We start from the raw sequence: 23,061 nt of genomic DNA, 5'->3' as shown, positions 1-23,061 counted from the left end.
ACAAGTTGGAACAGAGCATTTGATCTTATGAGATGTAGACACAGTAATAATAAAAGTCACTCAAACACGTGTGAATGAAATAAAACACACTTTGGTTCTGGGTCAAAAAGAAAGACTGTAATTGGGCATAAGGTGCGCAGGGTTATATAAGAAGTGCCAGGCTTCAAATTAAATAAAAAGTATGAGAAATGTTCACAAACAACATTTAATGAAGGTATGAGCCATTGCTGAAAATGTTCAAAATTCCCATCGGGCGAGACTGTCTTGTTACGAACTATACAATGTTCATACACTGTAAAACCACATCCCCAAACAAAGCGGTTTCAATTCAAACAAACAAATCAAGTTTAGTTTCAGTTTTAGAAGTTTTCTTCTCAGTTGTTTGTAAACTTATGTGACTGGCATGTTCATTGGGTATTTTCAGACTCTTCTTGGCGCTCGCACAGCTACAAACTCCGTAAATGAACTGTAAAAATGCAGTGTCAAATTGTGACTGTTAAAAAGACACTCAGCTTTTCACAACTTACATTCTTTTTGAGACAGGAGTTAGGAGATGTTTAACTCTCAGCTATACTTTTCGCAGTGTTTCGCAAAGGGATATTAAATGTGACTCCAGCGTTTCTCGATGCAAAATTGCACTTTTAAGATGTTTCTGATGTTTCTTGCCCCTGTACACTGTGCAACTACAAGAAAAAGAGTTTGCAGAGTTTGTCAGTGGCCGATAATGACTCAGTGAGAATATTACTGAAAGTGCCGAGGTTTTGTAGCGCCCGTGAAATGTTTGTAAATTGTGTGAGACCCTGTGTTGTCACGATCAGATCTTGTATTCATTTATGTGTAGAGTCATGAATCTAAGCAGTCAAATCATTCAAGCTCTAGGGCCTGTTTACACGAGAGCGCTTGCCGGTAAAAAGGACAAAATATTTTATCAGAAGTGCCTTTTGCTTAGACGGTGACGGCGTTTTGGAGCTTAAAAATGCAAAAATCTGAAACCACCCTCCAGAGTGGAAAAGTTTAATTCGCTCCGCCGTAGCGTTTCTGTCTCCACTGCCCAAGACGCAAAACTCTGGTCAGATCTGCTCACGTCGCGTACACGTTTACGTCACATTCATACAGTACACGCAGACTGAAAAGTGTACCACTCTGAATTGAGTTCTACATGTTATTTATGTCTGAAAGCATTTAGAAAAAGGAAGGACTTGCAGCAGAATGCCTCGAGTTGATCGAACGAACCAGGAAGAACCAAAACAAGTGTCATGCTGGAGAGGGAAGATGTCCATAAACCAATTTGAGCATTAATGCCGTTATAAGCCACCATCACTGTCTTGCTCAGTCTAGCCCAGAGGTCATCAAACTAAGGCCCGCGGGCTGACTCCGGCCCTCCACGCTCCAGTTACTGGCCCCTCTGTCCCCCCACCACTTGAACTGGCCCTATGAGATAATCCTCAAAAGTTGTCATAGCCTATTTTTTTTATTACTTTTTTGGCAAATAATAACACGTCTGCATCTTGTATTTTGTTGATTTTTTTTTTTTTTTTTTTTTTAATTAAAAAGGATATTTATATGAAGTATTTATAGTTATATTTAAATAATTATATGACATATTTACATTTGCCGCAGAATTTTCGTCACCTGACAAGCTCGAGATCAAACAGTGAAAGTGAACGCACACACAGAGTTCTGTAGTCCAGTTAAAGACAGCAAAATGGTGAGTGTTAAAGTGGGAAAACTTGACAGAGAGTGCCGAGTTTTATTTGCTGACCAATTATTTTTTTTGTTCAGTGTAAGGACATAGAATATAGAATAAGTAGAGCTACATAAAACAATGTAGAGCAGTTTAATAATTCAATATATACATAACAATAACAATAACATTAGCTGAACTTAAAACAAACAAAAAAAAGTCTATAAAACAAGCAATTAGCATCATAACATTAACGGAAATTTCCATGTGTTTGGTTCTTTACAAATCATAGTATATCAAAAAAATATCCTGTACAATATATAGGCCTACATTATTGTGTATTGTATCAAACAGTTAGAAACCACCGAGCTATTCCCGGCCCTGCTTTCCTCCCACACGCTTGTAACTTTGCACGCGCCGGTCCTCAATCTTTTCATCGTTTCCATCTTGAAAACGCCCTGTCCGCTGTTTTCATATAACAAACTTCATTACCCATAATTCCACAGCGGCCCGGGTCCATCTTTCTAGTGTGATTCCAGGACATCCGTCAGCGCGGGCGACAGATAACGAATTCATTGTATTGATTGGAATGCCGGCTAGCCCCAGCTGGGAAATATGAAGTGTCAAGTACTCATTAATTCCAAAGAGAAGTTGGCAAATGCTGCAGACTCTTTCCATTAGGCAAAGTCCACATAGAATCGACCTTGTGGCTCATTGCGCTCTGACAAGTAGTTTTGTAAAGTGATGAAATCTGTTTTTTCCTTCTCTATTGTATTTAAGAGAGGGTGTTTTGCAAAGTTGAAGCTTTTTGCCGTGTTGTTTCCTCATCAAAAGCATGCTTAAAGTGGGTTTAGATGTCATCCATGTATGCTTGAGGAATTTAGCGATCTCTCCCAGGCCCTATACGAACCCTCTTTATGGTTAGTGTCAAGTCAAAAAGCGCATCGCCTTCTGTTTACACGAGTTCGCTTGCAGGTAAAAATGACAAAATATTTTATTGGAAGTGCCTTTCGTTTAGACGGTGATGCTGTTTTTGGGGGTTAAAAACGCTAAATTCTGAAACCACCCTACAGAGTGGAAAAGTTGAACACACTCCACCGTTGCTTTTCCATCTACACTGCCCAAGATGCAAAACTCTGGTCAGATCTGCTGAACTCTGGTCAGCAGATCTGACCAGAGGGGAAATAAATAAAGGCGATTTAAGGTGTTTTCCATGTAAACCTCAATTCAGAATGATTATTTCCATGTAAACTTGAAGGAGAATGTTTTAATTCAGAACTATTCATTCGGAATGAAAAAACATCATCACGACGTGGCCAATAAAAGGTGTGTTAGCAGTTAATACCTCATAGAAGTGTAATACTCCCTCTTTAAATATTGATTCTTAATGCACATCTTTTTAAAGCGCCTGTACTCGATTTATTTTTTCCAAAATTTGACCAAAATTTTTCTTGCCCTACAGCTGCAGCTCTTGTGATCAGAATAAGACATCTGTGTACTGTCTGCATTCAATTGTAAAGCATTTTCTTGTCCGAGAATTAGGAAGTGCGCAGTTACCATGCTAGTTGTCAGCATTATTGTGATGGCGAAAATCCACTTAGGCCTTTTTTTTTTTTTTCGAATAGGCTAGTTCTTTTGTTTTACGTGGTTTTTTTTTTAAAGACGGTAAACATCAGGTAGAGTTCCTTTAAATCCTTTCTGTCTTTACTTTTTTTTTTTTTATTGTTTCTTGACGCTCATTTTCTGCCTCCTTAAAGATAAAGCATTTCTGGTGATGAGTAATGCCTTCAAGCGCTTCTAGCTAGCCCTGTCTTTTTTTTTTTTTTTCCTTTTTTTTGTGTGTGCATGCGTTCACATCAAAGGACCTCTTTTGTGTTTTTCATAATTTTCACTTTTTTCCCTTTTCATTATTTGGGGTACAAAGCTGCAGGCTCACAGTGGGAGAGGGGGGAATAATTGGACTTAAAGATGAATAGATGTTGCCTTTTATGTTTGAGTGAAACAAGGGCTTCATTGTATTTCCAAACGCGGAACAATTGAGCGATATCGTCGAGGAAGGAGAAGAAAAACTCAATGTTGCGTCAAGAGTCTGGGTTGCAGATAGCTGTTTCTCTCTGTGATGATTCAACAATAGTCTAGCCTAACTTAAAGGCCTCCAAGTGACCTGGTCCAGCCTCAAACTCCTCCAAATATTAAAAAAAAGACAGATATTTTTCTTGTTCTCTTGGTTTAGGGCTGGTTTAATTCTGGGTTAGTTCTGGTTTAGTCCTAGTTCAGGGGTGTCCAAATGTTTTTTGTGGGGCTTCTGTCCACTCTCGACTGAAACATCATTGGTTGCGAGGTGAGATGGTCTGGTTGGCGGTGCGATTCCAGCTCCCACAGATGAATGTTTTCATTGTGTCCTTGGGCAAGACACTTAACCAACTGTAAGTGATAAGATCCTTAAGTCATTTCCTGAATTCCTTGATTCCTTGGTGGAAAAGCTCTCTATAAAAATGTAAGTAAGTAAGTCTTTATTTAAATAGCACTTTTCACAGACATTTTTTGTCCTCAAAGACACTTTACAGAGCATTATTCAGCATTATTCATTCGCTCTATACTCTGGTGATGGTAAGCTACTATTGTAGCCACAGCTACCCTGGGGCAGACTGACAGAAGCGCGGCTGCCATGCCAATCGGCACCATTGGTCCCTCCGACCACCACCATCACTCACACACACACCACTTTCATACTAGGCAATGTGGATGAAGTGTCTTGCCTAAGGACACACAATGATTGGATTGATTGGATTTAACTGACCTTAGATATCAACTGTTCTTGGAGACCTGTAACATGTTTTGGGTTGATGGGGGAAACTGGAGCACCCGGAGGAAACCCATCCAGACACAGGGAGAAACATGCAAACTCCACACAGAAAGGCCCGGGCGACCCGGGGATCGAAGCCAGAACCTTCTTGCTGTGAGGCATGAATGTTAGCCACTCAGCCACCGTGCCGCCATTTGACCGTTTAACATATTGAAACTTATCTGAAGCAGAGTTTTTTGTCTTTGGAAAATTGTCAGCCTCCATCTGTAACTGCTGCGGTGAACCTCGTCCTTTTGGGTTTTTCTTTTCTCATCTCTCTCCTCTTTCTTCTACTCTTCTTCTCTTTTCTCCTCTCCTCTCCTCTCATTCCTTTCTACTCTCTTCCACTCTCTTTTGTCTCCTCTCTTCCCCCACCTCTCTCTCTCTCTCTTCTACTCCCCTTTCCTCTCCCCTCTCTCTTCTACTCACTTTCTCTCTCTTCTCTACTTCTTACTCTTTCTCTCTTCTGTCTCCTCTCTTTCTCTTCTACTCATCCACTCTCTCGCTCAATCTCTCTTCCCCTCTCTGTCATCTCTTCTCTCTCTCTCTTCTCCTCCCTCTTTTCTTTTTCTCTGTCTCTTTTATAGCTCTCATTCTCTACCTCTTTCTTTATCTCTCTATATATTTTTCTGCTTCCTCACACTCTCCCTCCTTCTCCCATATTTTTTCATGTTCTCTTTCTGATCTCACTCCCTTCCCAACTCTCTCTTTCTTGTACTCTCCTTTTCTCTTTTCTCTGTCTTCTCCTCTTTCTTCTACTTTGTCTCTCTCCTTTTCTACCCCTCCGCTCTTTCACCCTCTATCTATATTTCTCTCTCTCTCCCTCTCTTCTGCCCCCTTATTTCGCTCTCTCTTTCCTTTTCTACCTCTCTTTCTTGCCTTCTCTTTCTCTCCATAGTTCTCTGCTCTCTCTCACTCCTTCTCACACCATCTCTTTCACTCTCTCCCCCTTTCCCCGTCTTTCTCACCCTGTCTCATCTCCCTCCTCCTCTCTCTCTCCGTCTCTCCCCCACTGTCTCCCTCTCTCTCTCTCGGCGGCGGCTCTATACCTCCGTCTGGAATCGTTCCCGGTCCGTCTCTCTGTGCCGGAGCGGAGCAGTGGTCCCTGAACGTTCGCTGAGGGGCTCATTTGGCCTTTAATAAAACAATGCCGAGGAAAGATGGCGGCTCAGGCGAGACTTTTCAAACACGACCAAACACTGTCGAGTTAAAACGCACGCAGATTTGGCTTTGTCTTTTCTTATTTACTTCTATTTTTAGCTCAAACCCACCAAAATACTGCTGATATTATCGTTTTTTACTTCTACTTCGGCGTATTCTGAGTCGATTTTAGGATTTTAGTGAGTGCGTATACATGTACATCAATAACCCGGTTATTAGCCATATCCCGGTTCTGTCAGTATTCGGGTTACTGCGTATACATGCGCACTGAGAAACCGGGATACTCATATCCGCGTATATATGATCAAATGGAGTATCCCGGTTTCTTGACATAATCTTACAAATGCGCAGGCGCAAAAATGAACTTAAATCAATTTCATAAACCAGGAAAAATACAAACCGTGAGCTCCTTTAGCATAAGAAGCTAAGGAGCTACGAGATTTCCCACAATCCACTGCGCAGATTCTTCATTAAAATCTTCTGCATAAATAAACTCAACTTTACAACATATAAACCATAAACACTATAGAGACACATCAGCCCGTTTGATCAGATAATTCAGCTCTGATCACATTTGTTTACGTTTTACAGAAACGAAACTTAAGACCGTTTGGCTAATTAGCATAAACTGTTAGCGACGATAAAAACAACTCGCTCCTTGTGCCGCTGATGTGATCAGTTTCTTTTGGACTAAATGACACGACTCTGTGGATTATGTGTGTTATTTCTGTGACAGAAGAGGCGCTAATGATGGTAAGTGTGTTCCGTGCATATAGAGTATAGGAGATAGTTCATGTTTTAGCTTTTCAGCGTCACACGAGTGCAGGTCGTACGAGTGCAGATTGTACGTGTGCAGGTTTAGCGCAGCTCTTTATTTTACAGTCATTTCACTCGTTTGGTCACTTTATTTATGTTGGTCAATTTATTTATGTGACTACTGTTGTGGTGAAAGGCTGGAAAGTGTCTTTTGGACGCATGCGACTCAACTTTATGTTGCAGTAACCGGGGTACTGCGTTATACATGCCACAAGTATCCCGGTTACTATCGGAATAAACCAGCTACAGTAACGCAGTTTCTAATAACCGGGATACTGCCATAACCGGGTTACTGAAACCGGGTTACTGCGTTTACATGCACCATCAAGAAACCGGGATACTCAAAAAACCCGATCATAACCGGGTTATTGATGTGCATGTATACACACTCAGTGATCACTATTAAAGCTCGTTCAGGTCTCGCACCAAGTTACATTTCAGAACTTTTAACCCCGTACGAGCCTCCTGTTGTTTTCCCGCAGGCAGGTCAATGTTAACTGTTCCAAAGTCCAAACTTCGGACGAAAGGTGATGGAGCCTTTTTAGTTTGGGCTCCTCGGCTTTGGAACGACCTGCCTGAGGAGATAAGACTCGCACCATCGGGATCATCTTTTAAATCACTTCTTCAGACTCATTTTTAATCAGTTGGTCTTCCTTTGACTAGTTTTAACTTGATTTTTTATTTATTTATTCTATTTCTTTTTATTTATTTATTATAATGACTTGAATTGTTTACATCATTATGCGTTTTGTTTTGTTCTTTGTACAGTAAACTACTACAACTACTGCAATTATTACTACTACTACAACCACAAACACTTGCAACTACAAAATACAAGCATAGTTACATTTATACTCCTTTATGCTGCTTATACTTACTATTACTACTACTACTACTACTACTACTACTACTACTACTACTACTACTACTACTACTACTACTACTACTACTACTACTACTACTACTACTACTACTACTACTACTACTACTACTACTACTACTACTACTACTACTACTACTACTACTACTACTACTACTACTACTACTACTACTACTACTACTACTACTACTACTACTACTACTACTACTACTACTACTACTACTACTACTACTACTACTACTACTACTACTACTACTATACTACTACTACTACTACTACTACTACTACTACTACTACTACTACTACTACTACTACTACTACTACTACTACTACTACTACTACTACTACTACTACTACTACTACTACTACTACTACTATACTACTACTATACTACTACTACTACTACTACTACTACTACTACTATACTACTACTACTACTACTACTACTACTACTACTACTATTACTACTACTACTACTACTACCCGTAACTGCATGACATATTACTGCCTACATGCATACTCTGATACTATAAGTACTGACTACAACTGCTATTACAATGACTACAGCTTCCTTTATCCTCCTTATAATTACTATTACTATTACCACCACTAATATTACTACTACTACTACAATGCAACCCATCTGAATATAACTTGAACTACTAAAACTCTACTTGTATAGCTTGTGATTGCCTGCCTTTCATGTCAACACATAAATTGTAAAGTATGTCATGTATCTGTTGTTGATTTTCAGGAGGTCTGTACATCGAACCATGTACAGTATAATCCTGGTTAAACTGTGTATGTAATGTGTATATTTATTGTGTTTTTCAGGAGAGCTGTACATCGGTGGCGTGCACAGGACCACGTACAGTAATCTGCCCAAACTGATCGCGTCCCGGGACGGGTACCAGGGCTGCCTGGCCTCTGTGGACCTGAACGGGAGACTGCCCGACCTGATCGCAGACGCCCTCCACCGGGTGGGCCAGGTGGAACGAGGCTGCGACGGTGAGTGGGTTATTCAGCCTCTTTAGATTCTTTTCACATTGTGTACGTTCTTTGTGCTTTTGGACTTGGTGTGGTTTCTGGTTTCTCTGCCACCTTGACTCCATGGAGATGTTATCGATCGGTCTTGTCTGTGTAATCCCTCAGTCGTGCAGGTGGGATCTGTAGCAAAAGAAACATTCAATTCTGTAAAGAAGACAAAGGTTTCAGAGTTCTGGTCCAAATATGACTCAGCCACAGTTCACATCACCACCAGTTGTTTACGTAGTGATAAATAAGAAAAGAGAAACAGCTGACGGACTTAGAGTGCACCTTTATGATTTTAAGATATTTTAGTTTTTGCAGTTTTTGGATCAGCCAACGTGATTTCTGCTTCAGCATTTAACTAAACTCACATTTATTTTCATGGTTTGTAACAGACAACACATCATCCACCTTTTAATCCTCTTCTCTCTCCTACTCTCCTTCTCTCCTCTCTCTTTAATCTACTCTCCTTCTCTTTTTCTTCTCTCTTTCTCTCTCTCTTCTACTCTCCACTTTCTCTCTATCTCCTACTCTCCTTCTCTCCTTTCTCTCTCTCTTCTACTCTCCTTCTCTCTCCCCTCCTTTCTCTCTCTCACTTCTACTTATCCGCTGTCTCCTCTCCCTCCTTCTTTCTCTCTCTCTCTCTCTCTATCCTGTTTCCTCCTCTCTTCTCTCTTTCTCACTTCTACTTATTGTTTCTCACTCCTCTTTCTCTCCCTCTCTACTCTCATTTTTCTCTCTCCCCTCTTTCCTCTTCTTTCTGCTTTGTAATCGACAACACACAATTTGCATTTCTATTCTTTTTTCTTTTTGTTTTTAATGGATCAGCCTGTAAAAAAAATAGCGACAAACTCTAAAATAAACAAAACAAAAACATTGCAATATTTCTCCCAGTGACACCACCAGGAAAAAAAAACACAAAACAATAAAAAAAATGATAAAATAACGCGGCCATGAAAAGGTGTTAGAGACGCAGCAAATCAAATCCCGGTGAGAAAAATGTTGTCTTCAGATGCTAATAATAAACATATTTTTTATACCGGGGACATTTCTACACCTCTGATGCCTGAAAATTCGATTCCTGACAAAATAATCTGCTTTTCCACAGTTGGGTTCAAAGACAGTTCGGATGAAGGGACGCGGCAGCCGACAAATGTTTCCCCTTCGAAATATTAACAGTATTTGGAGGAAATTGTTTTGTTATTGCAAAAAAAAAGGAAACAAAAAATATTTCCTTTTTTTCAATTTAATGTCATGATTTAGATGAGTTTCTCTCCGTGGTTTGATAATGCAGCTGCCACTAGGATTCTCGAGGAGGGACAAAAAACAAAATTATTGGCATTGCAAAAAAAAAAAAAAAAACTCTTTAAAATAATAATAAAAAAAAAAAAAATTAAACAAAATAAAAGAATAAAAAAATTAAAAAATAAATAAATAAATATAATAAAAAAAAAACATATATAACTTAACTAAAGACTACAGTATAAATATACTTTTAAAAGGTTCTAGTCCCAAAATTGACTCTTCTGAGCTTCAGAAACATATCTGGAGTTGTGTTTTGTTTTGTTTGAGTAATATTTTTTATTATTACCTCTGCCAAGGAGGTTATGTTTTTGCCGGCGTTTGTCTGTTTGTTTGTTTGTTTGTCTGTTAGCAACATAACTCAAAAAGTTATGGACCGATTTTGATGAAATTTTCAGGATTTGTTGGAAATGTGAAAAGGAAGAACTGATTTCATTTTGGGGGTGATCTGGAAGAAATCCTGGATTCTGGATCACTTTGAAATTTTAGTTAACATTGTGGTAAATGGGGCCAAAAATTTTGTTTCTCAATATCTCGGTTAATTATTGATCAAAGCCCATGAAATTTGACTCAGGGATGGACAATGGGATCCTCTTTCATATTCCAAAGGCTGATCCGGATCTGATCCAGAAGACTGATTTTATCGCAATTTATATAAAAAATGGGGGTAGTCCTTGGCGGAGCTCTGCGCTCTCTGAGTGCTTTTCTAGTTTATTATTCTTCTGTCTACATCTCCAAAGCTCAAAATACTCCTTTCCACCTTGTGATGTCATGAAGCAGGAGTTTTCAAGTTGACAGCTCCTTTTATCATTTTAGTTTCGTAAAGATTGGCGATTCCACAAGGCTGAAATCATACAAATGCTTCTAGTGAAGGTGTATTGAGTGTAAAAACACAGTGGAGCACTTCTTGTATTACCACTTGACATCACAAGATGGAAGTAGAATGGAGTGTTTTCTGTGTGAGAGAAAAATTATGTCTAAATCTGCAGGGTTTGTGTGTTAAACTTGTGTGAATGAAACAAAAAAACACAACTCCAGGTCTGTTTGTGATGAGGAAACATTGAAAATAGATCAGAAAATGATATAAAAATAAGTATTTACTTCCTCCCACTCCTTTTTCGGACACAAGTAAAATCTGTGTGACATTTATTTTAATTTTCTGTGCATGTTCTGTGCATTACCGTCCGAATAAACGTTCGTTCATTCATTCAAAAGAAAGACAAAAGCTTAAGCGCGAACAACGACGACGCATTAGTGAACGACCGAGTAAAACTACAAATGTTTAGTATTCAAACTGCATAAATCTCTCTGTCTGCGCTAATATCGACATCATGAAACTGAATTGTAGAATCAGTCTGAGTTCACAAGTTACTTCTGTTTTATTCGTGACCATAACAATAGTTTTGTTCAGTAGTTTCACTAATGTGTCATTGTTCTCTTTTAAGTTTTCGTCTTTCTTACCTTGATAGTTGTGGTTAAATTCTTCATGTTAGAATGTTTATCTTTTGTGGACCTTGTTGGATGAAGATATGGTGATGGAGCAGATTTATGAAGCTGGTGGAGAATACGACACACATTTACACACACATTAACTGGAAGTTCCTAAACCTAAAATGGGGCACCTCCAGTTGTTGTGAAAAAGCTCTGTTTAGGTCTTACTGGTGGTGGTAAACTGCTATTGTAGCCACAGCTGCCCTGGGACAGACTAACGAAAGTGAGGCTGCCTACGACCACCATCATCACTCAAGCTCAATGGCAATGTGGGAGAAATGTCTTACCTAAGGACACAACAACAGTTTTTACCACTGCTGCTTCAGTGTGGCACCTGATTTTCCCAACAATCTCCCATCCAAGTACTTAAAAGATCCAGCCCTGCTTACACTGCATAAAACCTTGTCCAACATTTAAGATATAAACACTTAAATCTATCAGAAAATGACTTAACAGTTGTGAAATTATCTGTCCACGCAGCAAGAATATTTTATTTGACAAGTTCTCTTAAAATAAACAACCTCTAGAACTAGTAAATAGATAATAAATCTGAAAATAAGATGATGGATAATCTGATATAAATTTTAAAATCTGGGCCAGATCTGAGAAATTTGCAGTGTAACTTCTGAGAGCATGAATGAGTTAATGTTTGGAGTATTTGTAAGTAGTAACAATTAAAACGTAATGATATTTATATAAGCGCTACATATTTAACATGAAAACCGCGTAATATATTTTGATTATTATTGCATATCGTACAAAAAAAAGGAACAAATTTTTGATCCAACTGGCGTTTTGAACTTCAACCATGACACAGTCCATCTCAGGTTTAAGCCTGGTGTACACTGTGCGATTTTTGGCTCTTTTGGCCCCGATTTTTCAGTCTTGAGACTGTGTTTGGGATTGAGTTTTGGCTTAATCATGTGTCGTGTTTCGTGTAGTAAACATGGAGTAACGAGAACCGATTAATACCTCACGACCAGCTCCTGATCGGGAATCGTAGGTCACAAAAATATCAAAGCTGTTTGAAATCCAGTCGCCTCTCGTGAGGGTTTCGCTCTGTTGAAGTAGTTCCACGAGCTGTGAACTTTTAAACCCTGCGTTTGGTCGTGAAACGATCGAAAATATCGCACGGTGTACGTCTGGCATTATTTTATCTAATTTCATTTCATTTTTTTTATACCAGTAATTTCCTCCAATCCAGTAATAACAGTGATTTTGCCACATGCTGCGCAGCTTTATGATCTGGACTGTGTGATTCCGTCCACACAGATCCCGTTATAGATTTACAGTATGGTCCAGTATTTGCCCCCCGTGGCTCCACACAAGCTGCAGGAAGGTGGCACCTGTCATCCTCATGTCATTATCGGTGAGGATGGAGTCAGGTAGAGCAACCCCGTGGTGAAGGGGCAGAGGGTTTTCAAGGGCAAAGCACTTCTGCATCTGTCACCTGTTAGTTTCTGTGGATATGTCACTGCTCTGCCTTAAGTTTATTGAATTACAGGTGGTTTTATAGCTCAAAAATACCTCGAAAAACAGGGTTGTGGGGTCGCCTCTCCACAGATCTGACTGGCAACTTAGTCTTAGTGTGAAACATTCCGCACAAAACAGTAACATCTCCATGGAGAAAAGCTTCTGACGGACCATCCACCAGAAACCTTGCGGAATTTAGCTTTAAAAAAATTATGCAAACAAAACAAAACGGCAAAATCTTGTTTACAAAAATAATTTCTACGAAGCTTTAAGAATCAAAGTTTGTTGTTTGCTTAAATCTGACCTGTCCACTTGCCTTGATTTTTAATGTTTTATACTTGTTTTTAGTTGAAGGAGCTTGCTTTGCTTGGAATATTCCATTATATGGCATTAAACGTAATAGTATAACGCAGTATGCTGGACTTTTATATATATTTTTATTTTGTACATTTTTGTGACTGTTCTTTTTCTATGTCATTTCACCTCCAGCCTTCTCGCTCTAGTATAATGCAGATATTTTTATTCATTTATTTACTTTTTACAAATTATTTTATACATTCCTCTTTATACAATGGCATTTTTGTTATCTTTGTATTCATTTTTACATTATTTAATTATATTTTTTTATTGCACTTCTGGTTATTTCACCTCACACCCCAGTGTCTCCCAACCACCTTGTCTACATCTTTAAACGCTTTAGTGTAATGCTGATTTTGGTCCTTTTTTTCTGTTTGTTTGTTTTACTTCTTTTATTCTTTTATGCATTCTTTTTTTTTTTTTTACTTATTTGTTCATATGTTTTGCATTGTTCTTGTCATTCCGACTTTTTTCCAGTGTCCCCCAGCCTCCCCGTCTATGTTTTTAAACCCTTTTGTACATTGTTTCCCAAAGACTGGGTTGTGGCCCTCAGGTTGGTCGCAAGAGATTTTTTTGGTAACACTTTATAATAACTACACCTTATTTAGCCTTAATAAAGCATGAACAAAGGCTTAATTAATAATGAACAAAGACTTAATTAATAATGATTCACGCTTAGTAACTATTTAATTACTACCTTAATTCGCACTTGGACTTAATTTGCCTGTGCTGTAAATAGTTACTCATAATTATTTCATACTTAATTACTCATGAACTAACCATTTGAGCATTTATTAATCATTAGTAAGCTATGAGAGAATGATTTACTAATAATGCAATGCAATGATAATTCAGGCAGCTGTTATCTGTTAAGTCTTTTTGAGAGCTTTTCTAAAGTGAAGACAAATTATGCTTTATTAAGCATTTACTAAGCGTGAATCATTATTAATTAAATCTTTGTTCATTATTAATTAAGTCTTTGTTCATGCTTTATTAAGACTAAGTAAGGTGTAGTTATTATAAAATGTTAACTTTTTTTTTTGGGTCGCCTTGTCACGATCTGCATGTAGGTCATGTGTAACAATGTACATATACTTACATCTTCCGTGCACCCTCCCGCTCTTCACTTTTTCTCTCCTTGCACATACATGAACATTGACACAGACAGTCGCTCTCTCTTTTCTGCATCACTCAAGGAAAAACTAAAACTAAAACACAACTCTACCCACGCCAGTCCATCTTTCCTACAATCGGAATTATTTCACTCCATAAAATGCTTCTTTATAAAATGAAACATGGCTATATCCTCATTAATGTTCAATAACGGTCACAAATTTATTTTATGATTTACAAATAATGTCTAGTGACTTGGTTTGCGAAGATATGTGACTTTTAAAATACAGGTTACCAGAAAAAAAGGGAAGGGAAACACTGCTTTAGTATAATGCTGATTTTAGTCCATTTTTTTGTTTGTTTGTTTGTTTTACCTCTTTTATTCTTGAATGCATTCTTGTTATTATGATTTTTTTTTTTAAATTTACTTATTTATTCATCTATCTTTTGCATAGTTGTCATCGTTCCATCTCTTTTCCTCACTCCATCGTAATATCTCCCAGCCTCCCCGTCTATGGATTTAACCTTGTAGTATAATGCTGATTTTGGTCTGTTTTTTTGTTTTGTTTTTTTAACCTCTTTTATTCTTTTATGCATTTTTAAAATTTAATTTAATTTTAATTTTATTATTTATTTATTTTTTATATGTTATTTTATTTTTATTTATTTTATTTTTTTGTACATCTATATTTTGCTTTGTCGCTGTCATTCTGTATCTTCTCCTCGCTCCGCCCCAGCGCCTCAGTTGTTAATCCTTGAGTAAAACGCAGGATTTTTGGCTCCCCCATTTTCCCACACACCACCTCTCCACCTCTCCACCTCTCCACCTCTCCGCCTCTCCGCCCACACCCCTCCATCCATCCTCCCCCCTCTCCCCCTCCCCCTCTCGGTGCACCGTCGGCGGAGAGCACAAGCCTTGATTTCCCTCAGGGCTGCACCGGCCCACTTGATGTAGCACTGAACCAGCTATTTCTTTTCTCTTTTTTTTTTCTTTTATTTTTTTTCTTCCTCCCTTCATCCGTCGCACTGTTACTTGTGAGTTTTTACCTGCCCGTGTTTTCCACTTGGGTTTAAAATGACATTAAAGACACAGTATGTAACTTTTTAGCTGGAAAAAATACACTAAAATGAAAGAAAATGTTTTTTGTTTTGTTTTTTTATTGCGTCGGAAAACTTGCGTCCTGACTCGTCCTGACTGTGAGTGGGCTTGCATGTCCACAAACGTGACTCTTATTTGACCTGCCTGCTCGTTACCATGGAGATGTTGTTCCTTTGGCTATAATATTCCTCACTTACCTTATGTATTCTGTGCATCTTAATTACTCACCTCCAGCTCTTTCCACAATTTTCAGAGGCAAGAGCGAACAACTAGTATACGAACAACACACCGGCCTTACTTCCTAGTTCACAGACCATAAAAATGCCTCAGACAGCACACAGTGGTCTCATTTTGACACTTAAACACCCAAAAGGCAGAGGAAGATACTAAACATCGCACAAAAAGTTGGACTTCTGGACACGCTGAAGGAAGCTAGAAGTTATGCGCTGTAGCAGAGTCTTGCACAAGGTCGAGTGCCCGCAAATAGTTGGTGAAACGGGCGGGTTTTAATGTTCTGGAATTTTACGGGTGTGGTGTTTTACTACACGGGTGGACCTGTGCAGGACTCTGCTCTGTAGGGCTCCATTACGGAATAAATGAATCTTCAGTTCGTTACATAAAGGACGAAAATAACAAATGGACGACAGCAGCAATAAGTTTTAAGAAGGATGAAAAAGGGTTGTACCTGAAAAGTGTATAAAGTGTGTGGTGAGAGGTTTTACAGCCTTAAAACAGATATAATAATTGTAAAATATAAAGCTGATTACTTCATGGATTTCAGCTATCGCAGGTTATTTTTAGAACATCACCCCACCACTGTAACAACAAACCGAGATGACAAAAAGGCCGGTAGCAACTGAAGTTTGTGTTTTCTTCCAGTTTACGTAAATAGATCCATTGCAAATTATCCTATAGAATATCATTTATTGTAAAAATAATAATAATAATAAATAAAAGACAGGAACATAAAATAAAATAGATTGTCATAAGTATATACACCAAAGTTTACCCATTAAATCAACAGTTATGCAACTCACTAAGTCTAAGTCTCTTGGTAATGTAATGTAAATTGTAGTAAGTGTAACTAGAATACAAATAGAAATTAACGCTGCAACTAGAATTTCATTAATCTCGCAGCTAATACATTTATGTTAATGCATTATTCATCGTCTTTCTCTTACTGACATGAACATTTACCACACATGCTACACATTTTACACGTTTTTGTCAGGCTTGAGTCAAGTTAAGTCCATATCCATGCCTTTGCCCGACGGAAACCACATCACCGTTAATGAAGACGTTTTCCCCCAAACAGAGTTAACGTGGCTGGATCAGAGCCATGTCCTTGTTTTTTAGGTCACCGGTATAGTCCACGGGCCGGGGGATATGGAGTGGTCCGGACAGGGGGTGGGGGGTTGGGGGGGGAGGTTCTGGTCTCCTGAGGCCTCGAGGTGAACAGAGGGTAGGAGTGTTCTGAAAGAGTGGACCTGAGTCAGCAAAACAAAGCTACTGCCCACAACCATGAGCACAGTGTAGAAATGGAAACACGAGTTGAAGTATTAATATGCAGCGTAATAATGGACCAAAATATCTATTTAAGTGTGACACGTTTGAATAACTGTATTTTGATTAGGCTTAATAAACTATGAACACATTTAATAATACTTTAAATACTTTATACTGCACAGATATTTTATCAATCAGGATTCAAAGGATAAGTACAAAATAAATGAAGTAGTTACTAAGCCTGAATCATTCTTAATAAACTATTTGTTCACTATTAATTCAGTCTTTGTTCATGTTTTATTAATTAACAGAAACATACTAACTAGCATACCAGAGTTGCTGAGGGAGGATTTGGTATTTATTAAATCCAATGACCTACCCTAAGGCATGAACTGTCCATTGAACTACCCTAAGGTGTGAACCGCCCAATGTCCTGAGGTGTAAAGTGACCACTGAACTACCCTAAGGTGTGAAATGTTTGCTGAAGTACCCTAAAGACTGAACTGTCCATTGAACTACCCGCATATGTGAACTGGCCTTTGAACTACCCTAAGGTGTGAAATGTTTTTTTTTTTTTTTTTTTGAGATACCCTGAGGTCTGAACTCTTCATTGACCTACCCCCACATGTGAACTGTCCATTGAACTACCCTAAGGTGTGAACTGTCCATTGAAGTACCCTGATGTGTGAACTGTCCACTGAGCTATCCTGAGGTGTGAACTAGCCATTACCCTAAGGTGTGAGATGTTTATTGAAGTACCCTAAGGTCTGAACTCTCCATCGAACTATCCCCAGTTGTGTGAACTTTCCATTGAACTACCCCCGGGTGTGAACTTTCCATTGAACCATCCCCGGGTGTGAACTGTCTATTGAACTACCGCAAGGTTTGGACTGTCAATTGAACTGTCCTAAGGTGTGAACTGTCAAGTGCCCATTGAATTACCCTAAAGTGTGAACCGACCATTGGCCTACCCTAAAGTGTTAACTAGTCATTGAATTACTCTAAGGTGTGAGATGTTTGTTGAAGTAACCTAAGGTGTGAACTGTCTATTGAACTCCCTAAGGTGTGAACTGACAATTGAACTATTCTAAGGTGTGAACTGTCAAGTGCCCACTGAATTACCCTAAGGTGTGAGCTAACCATTGACCTACCCTAAGGTGTGAACTGCCAATTGAACTACCCTGAGTTGTGAAATGTTTGTTGAGATATCCTAAGGTAAACTGCCAATTGAACTATCTTAAGGCATGAACTGTGCATTGAACTACCCTAAGGTGTGAACTGTCCATTGAACTACCCTAAAGGTACTCTAAGGACGCACAAATCCACCTTTTTCAGCTCTGATACTGATATTTTACTTTGACTATAAGTACCCAACACTAAAGGAGAATGGTGTAGGAGCTGTCATGGCCTTTTCCCCCAAAAAAACATATTACAAAATTGATCCATTGGTGTAGCTCCCCTGGTTTTCTTTGCAAATAAAAGGACTTCACGTTCCGTACTCATGATCATGTGTGTCAATATTTATTCTCTTTCATCCTCAACTCCATCAACACCATGAAAACTAAAATAAAGACAGAAAAAAAGAAAAATGTCTCAGCTTTACATATAATACCTTTAAATAAATACAGAACACAAAACAGTATATTTACCGTGTTCGCCTATATATCACCGGCGGTAGTTAAGCAGCATTTCTTTTTTTTTTTTTCTTTTTTCTGTGTTGTTTTTTCTTTCTTTCACAGATACTTTTTCCCACTCACTGTTTACATCCGGAACAAAGTAAAATGTCACAAGACTAATAAAGGTGAATAATTTTAACAAATAAAATATGAAAATGAAAAACAGCGGAGTTCTGACACATCTTAATATTTGAACAACAGAGTAATAATAATTTTTTGACATACTGACATTATCACCAGCTACGGGTGGGATGTAATTGTTATTATCTTACAAGCAACAACAGAAAAACTTTGTATGAATAAAAGTTCAAACATTAGGAGACATTCTGGGTCTACATCAGCCAGAAATCAGGTTCATTACATTAAATTAAAGACACCCGTACAAATCTGGGGATCAATAAGAAGTTGGCGATACGATACATACCTCGATACAGTGAGCTTTGGATTCAATACAATATATTTCAAATCAATTCGATAAAGTTCAAAATAAAATCAAAATCATGGCTGTGATACTAAAAGTCTTTGTTAAACCACTTCTTGTCAGTGGCGGTTCTAGGATTTTTTCTGAAACGGGCCATTAAGGGGCCACGTGTTCCACTCAGGGGCCAAGTACCAGGTTCATCCAAGCACACAAATTATTAATTCCGTACGGCGTAAATACAAGCATAGACAGTTTTTAAAAAGTCCTTCACAGGTTTGTTTCTTTTCCCTTTAAGTTGTATTGATGCAATAGGTCTACTACAACCAAGAGTTTGGGGGTGGAACTGCATCAGTGATCATTGAATTCTCATTAGGTGATTGACAGAACAGGGGCACTTCAGGGGTCAATCAGATTAGAGGTGGGGCCAGGGCTCCTGTGGCTCCTCCCCGAGAACTGCCCCTGCTTCTTGTGTGAAGTGAATATGAAACACACCCTTTTTAATCATCAAAACAGTGAAAATGTCAAATGTGTCACATAAATGAGTTTCCTTCCACTAAACAAGCAACAAAACGGTAGCGCTGTAACAAAATAATTTAGTAAAATATACAAAAAAATACTATATATCGATACAGCAGCCCATGATTAGCCTGATTCATCAGCCGGTTTTACGTTGTTTCACTTTGTACAAACTGTGTGACCTCGCAGCCTTAGATTTTGTTCGCTCAACAGTAGGCAGGTACTTTTTTTATTTAAACAATTGCTGCTATTTGGTCGGGACGTATGTAATCCACTGCTAAGGGGAGTAACTGGTGTATTAAGCTTTTCCCAAATCCAGTAGGAAGAAGGACAATAACGTCTTTCCCCTTGATGAAATTCACCAAACATTCTCTTTATTCCGGCTTTAAATCCTCGATTTTGAGAATCGTTGGCAGCACTGAATATATGGCTCTTCACTGATTGGCTGGTGCCCGAACTTGCACTTTTTTGCAAACCGTCTACTGTATTTTGATTCCTGACCTAGTCACTGGAGATAAATGAGACTGAGCGGAGGCACTAGGCGGCGCCAGTCTGGCTAGCCCATGATATCAATACTGTATCATCACATTAAACGATACGATATATTGATATTTTTATATTTTTGCACACCCCTGCACCCATACCTGATACAGTCAAATATCCTGGATCGCCACCAATATCTAATACCAGTATTGATATCGGTGCATGCGTGATATTTTTCGTAATCTTTCTCGTTCATAATGCGTGCCCTCTCTCAAACCGCCTCTTCCTCTTTGCCAGGATCTGTTCCCGTCAAGGCCTGAGCACCAAAGTTTCCCCATTAAAACCACAGTTCCGTAACTCTCCAGTCTAAGTCTCTCTTGGTTTAAATTATAAATAATTTACCAAAAATCATTAAAAAGCAGCCATAAAATGCCCACGTTGAATGATTTCTGGCAAGCGGGAACGCGAACAAATGCCAGCCCCCCCTCAGCCTTGAAATGATTCTCTTATCACGTTATTACAAACCGCGACAAAACTGAATTGTGCTCCACTCGTCATTCTGCACACTTCACTTGAGTGCCAGGCGTTTGGGTGTTAATTCTATACCGACATGCCAAAGTGTTTGAAGAGGATTTTTGGAAATTTCTCGTCGTAATTTGAATAAAACTACATTAAGCGTAATAATAATATTGATTACAGCTGGCAGATGGAAGCAGCGATGCACCTCTGTAACGGTGAACGCGTTTGGCACGGGAAGAAATCGCACCAAGAGCTTAACATTTGATCCTGTAATAAAAGGTCGTAGTTAAAGGATACAGTTAAAGGTTTCCATAAAGCACTGCAAACTTTAATTTAGAATGTCCAAATTAATTTGAATATATGCTGTGTTTATGGCTTGTTAATTTATTTGCCAGTGGGGTTAGTATTGCATTATTTTTCGTCCAAGCGAAGTTATTTTGAAACCAGATCTTGATAAATATTCTAAATTTAAGATCAAGTCTTTTTTTTCTCTTTTACAGTAGGGAAGACCATTTTTTCTAAGTAAGAGTTAAAGTTAAATAAAAAATAAAATGTAGAGTTGTTGTAAAGACTGCAGGATCAAATGAGGCACACAAATACTACAAAAATTTACAGGATTTATTCATAACAAAAATGTGCAGGTTGCTGGGAGTTGGGTCGGAGATTGGGGCGAAAGTCCAAGGTGGCAGGGTTCAAAAACCGGGTCTGAGGAAAAACAAGAAAAAAGGCAAACTAAAACTTGGGAACAGGCAAAAACTCGAAACACAAAACTGTAGCCAAAAGTTGTACCGTGTAGGATAAACTGTTGATCTGGCGAGGTGTGGATGATTGAACTCGTCTTTAATGCTGTAGAGGTCTGTAGGTTGGTTGGCGAATGATCTGCAGGTGAGTGGTGGGTGGAACCAGAGGTGAGGGAGGTGCCAGATTCTTTGCCCAGCTCCAGACACACAAACACAAAGGGGAGGGGAAGACGGAACAAGGGAAAAAAAACAGGAATCCTGACAAGGGTATGGCTTGCTATGTCATTTCGATTGACAGTTAAATAGACAGTTCACACCCTAGGGTAGTTCAGTGGGCTGTTGGGGTAGTTCAATGGACAGTTCACACCTTAGGGTAGTCAAATGGACAGGTTGCAGTTCAATAGACAGTTCACACTCAAAAGCAAATCAATGGGTGGTTCAGAAACCTAGGATAGTTCAGTTAAAGCCACCGTGTGTAACATTTTAGCAAAAAAAGACATGAAAAGACTGAAAGACATAGTGAAACATTCATCCTTACCCCAAATTTACACCAAAGCCTCACAGCACATAAGCGCAGCAGCACAGCACACGCAGGTATCGCTTTCCATTTTAACTAGTTGGACAGTTTACACCAGCAGTGTCATATGCACGTCCAGTGGCCGCTGCTCAAAATAGGTTGGAGTTCTAATTTTGCTGTGTCAACGAAGCGTCTCCAGGCTTTTTATCAGGGGAAAGACATTAAATGGGCATTCCGATGCCTTTTCAAAATTCTCTAAAACCACTACAGTCGCGTAAACACCATGCGTTGCATCAGGAGCTCGGGGAATGACTAGTGATGGACAAGGGAAAGTTTACAGCTGTGGAGGATAAATATAAAACACTGTACGACATCAGACAAACTTCACAAGAACAAGTTCTGAAGGAAAAGACGCGTGGTGTAAACAACCGATGTGAAAAGGTGAGTAGCTTCATCAACGCAGCACCTCAGATATGGCTTTTTATCACTGCAAAACATCTTGTCTACGTTTATTTTGTGATTTTAAACTAAATTCATCCAATCAACAATGAATACTTAATGTAAAAAGTTTAGTGTTTAAACGTGAGAATCCACAGAGGCTGATGTCACAGGAGCAGCTCTGTTGCCTCTGGTGTTGATTGAAGCTGTTACAAACACATACATCTGCCTACGTTATGTGGGGCTGATGCTCTTGGTGTGAATTCCAGGTTACTGTTAGCGGGCTTGTCTTTCCATAAACTTCATTCTCATTTTGGCTGAATATGGCCTCTTCCTGTCTCTTTCCATGGAATATTGTTAATTTGGTTCTAATTGTTCACAGTATGATATGAAACACATCTACATCCAGTAAAAATATTCTGAAGTATTGTTTTAAGTTTCTATTTCCATGGAATCCTGCTGGTGACATACCCTGAGTCATCAGCCGGTTTCACTTCGTAGAAACCATCTGACCTTGTAGTGTTGGAATTCGTTCGCTCGACAGTAGGCGGGTACTTTTTTTCATTTAACTAGTCGCAGCTATTTCGTCATGACGTATGTAATACTCCAAATCCTGTAAGAAGAAGAGCAATAACGTTTTTCCCCTTGATAAAATTCACTTAACATTTTCTTTGTTATGGCTTTAAATCCTTGATCTCGGGAGTCGTTGCCAACACAGAATATATGACTATTTGCAGACTGGCTGTAGCCTGAACTCGCACTTTGTTTTTTGTTTTTTGTGAACCGCCTAGTGCAGGGGTGTCCAATACGTCGATCACGATCTACCACTCGATCGCCAAGGTCGTGTGGGTAGATCGCCGTGTCTCATCTCGGACTCGATCGCGTTTGGACTCGGTTTTGTCTTTCACTCGAGGTCTGACGCTCAACAAGTGCGATCATATTTCATTACGGCTGTTGCTGTTGGCAATAAACTTGTAGCGGGTGCAGGAGCGTGT

General features: G+C 39.0%; 1 protein-coding gene across 1 annotated transcript in view; it reads left to right on the top strand.

Moving 5' to 3' along the window:
• The window catches only part of nrxn2b (neurexin 2b), a 1,850,542-nt gene that overhangs the window by 970,782 nt on the left and 856,699 nt on the right, over positions 1-23,061 (top strand). Inside the window, exon 15 of the mRNA XM_055156806.1 lies at positions 8,221-8,394. Coding sequence (XP_055012781.1) covers positions 8,221-8,394 — 174 coding nt within the window. The remainder of the gene's footprint in view (positions 1-8,220; positions 8,395-23,061) is intronic.

This window comes from Boleophthalmus pectinirostris, unplaced genomic scaffold (assembly GCF_026225935.1).
Source record: "Boleophthalmus pectinirostris isolate CB_2022bp ecotype Guang Dong unplaced genomic scaffold, ASM2622593v1 HiC_scaffold_20, whole genome shotgun sequence".
Classification (NCBI taxonomy): Eukaryota; Metazoa; Chordata; class Actinopteri; order Gobiiformes; family Gobiidae; genus Boleophthalmus; species Boleophthalmus pectinirostris.
The sequence above is the reverse complement of the archived record's forward strand: the minus strand, read 5'-3'. Positions and strand labels throughout refer to the sequence as shown.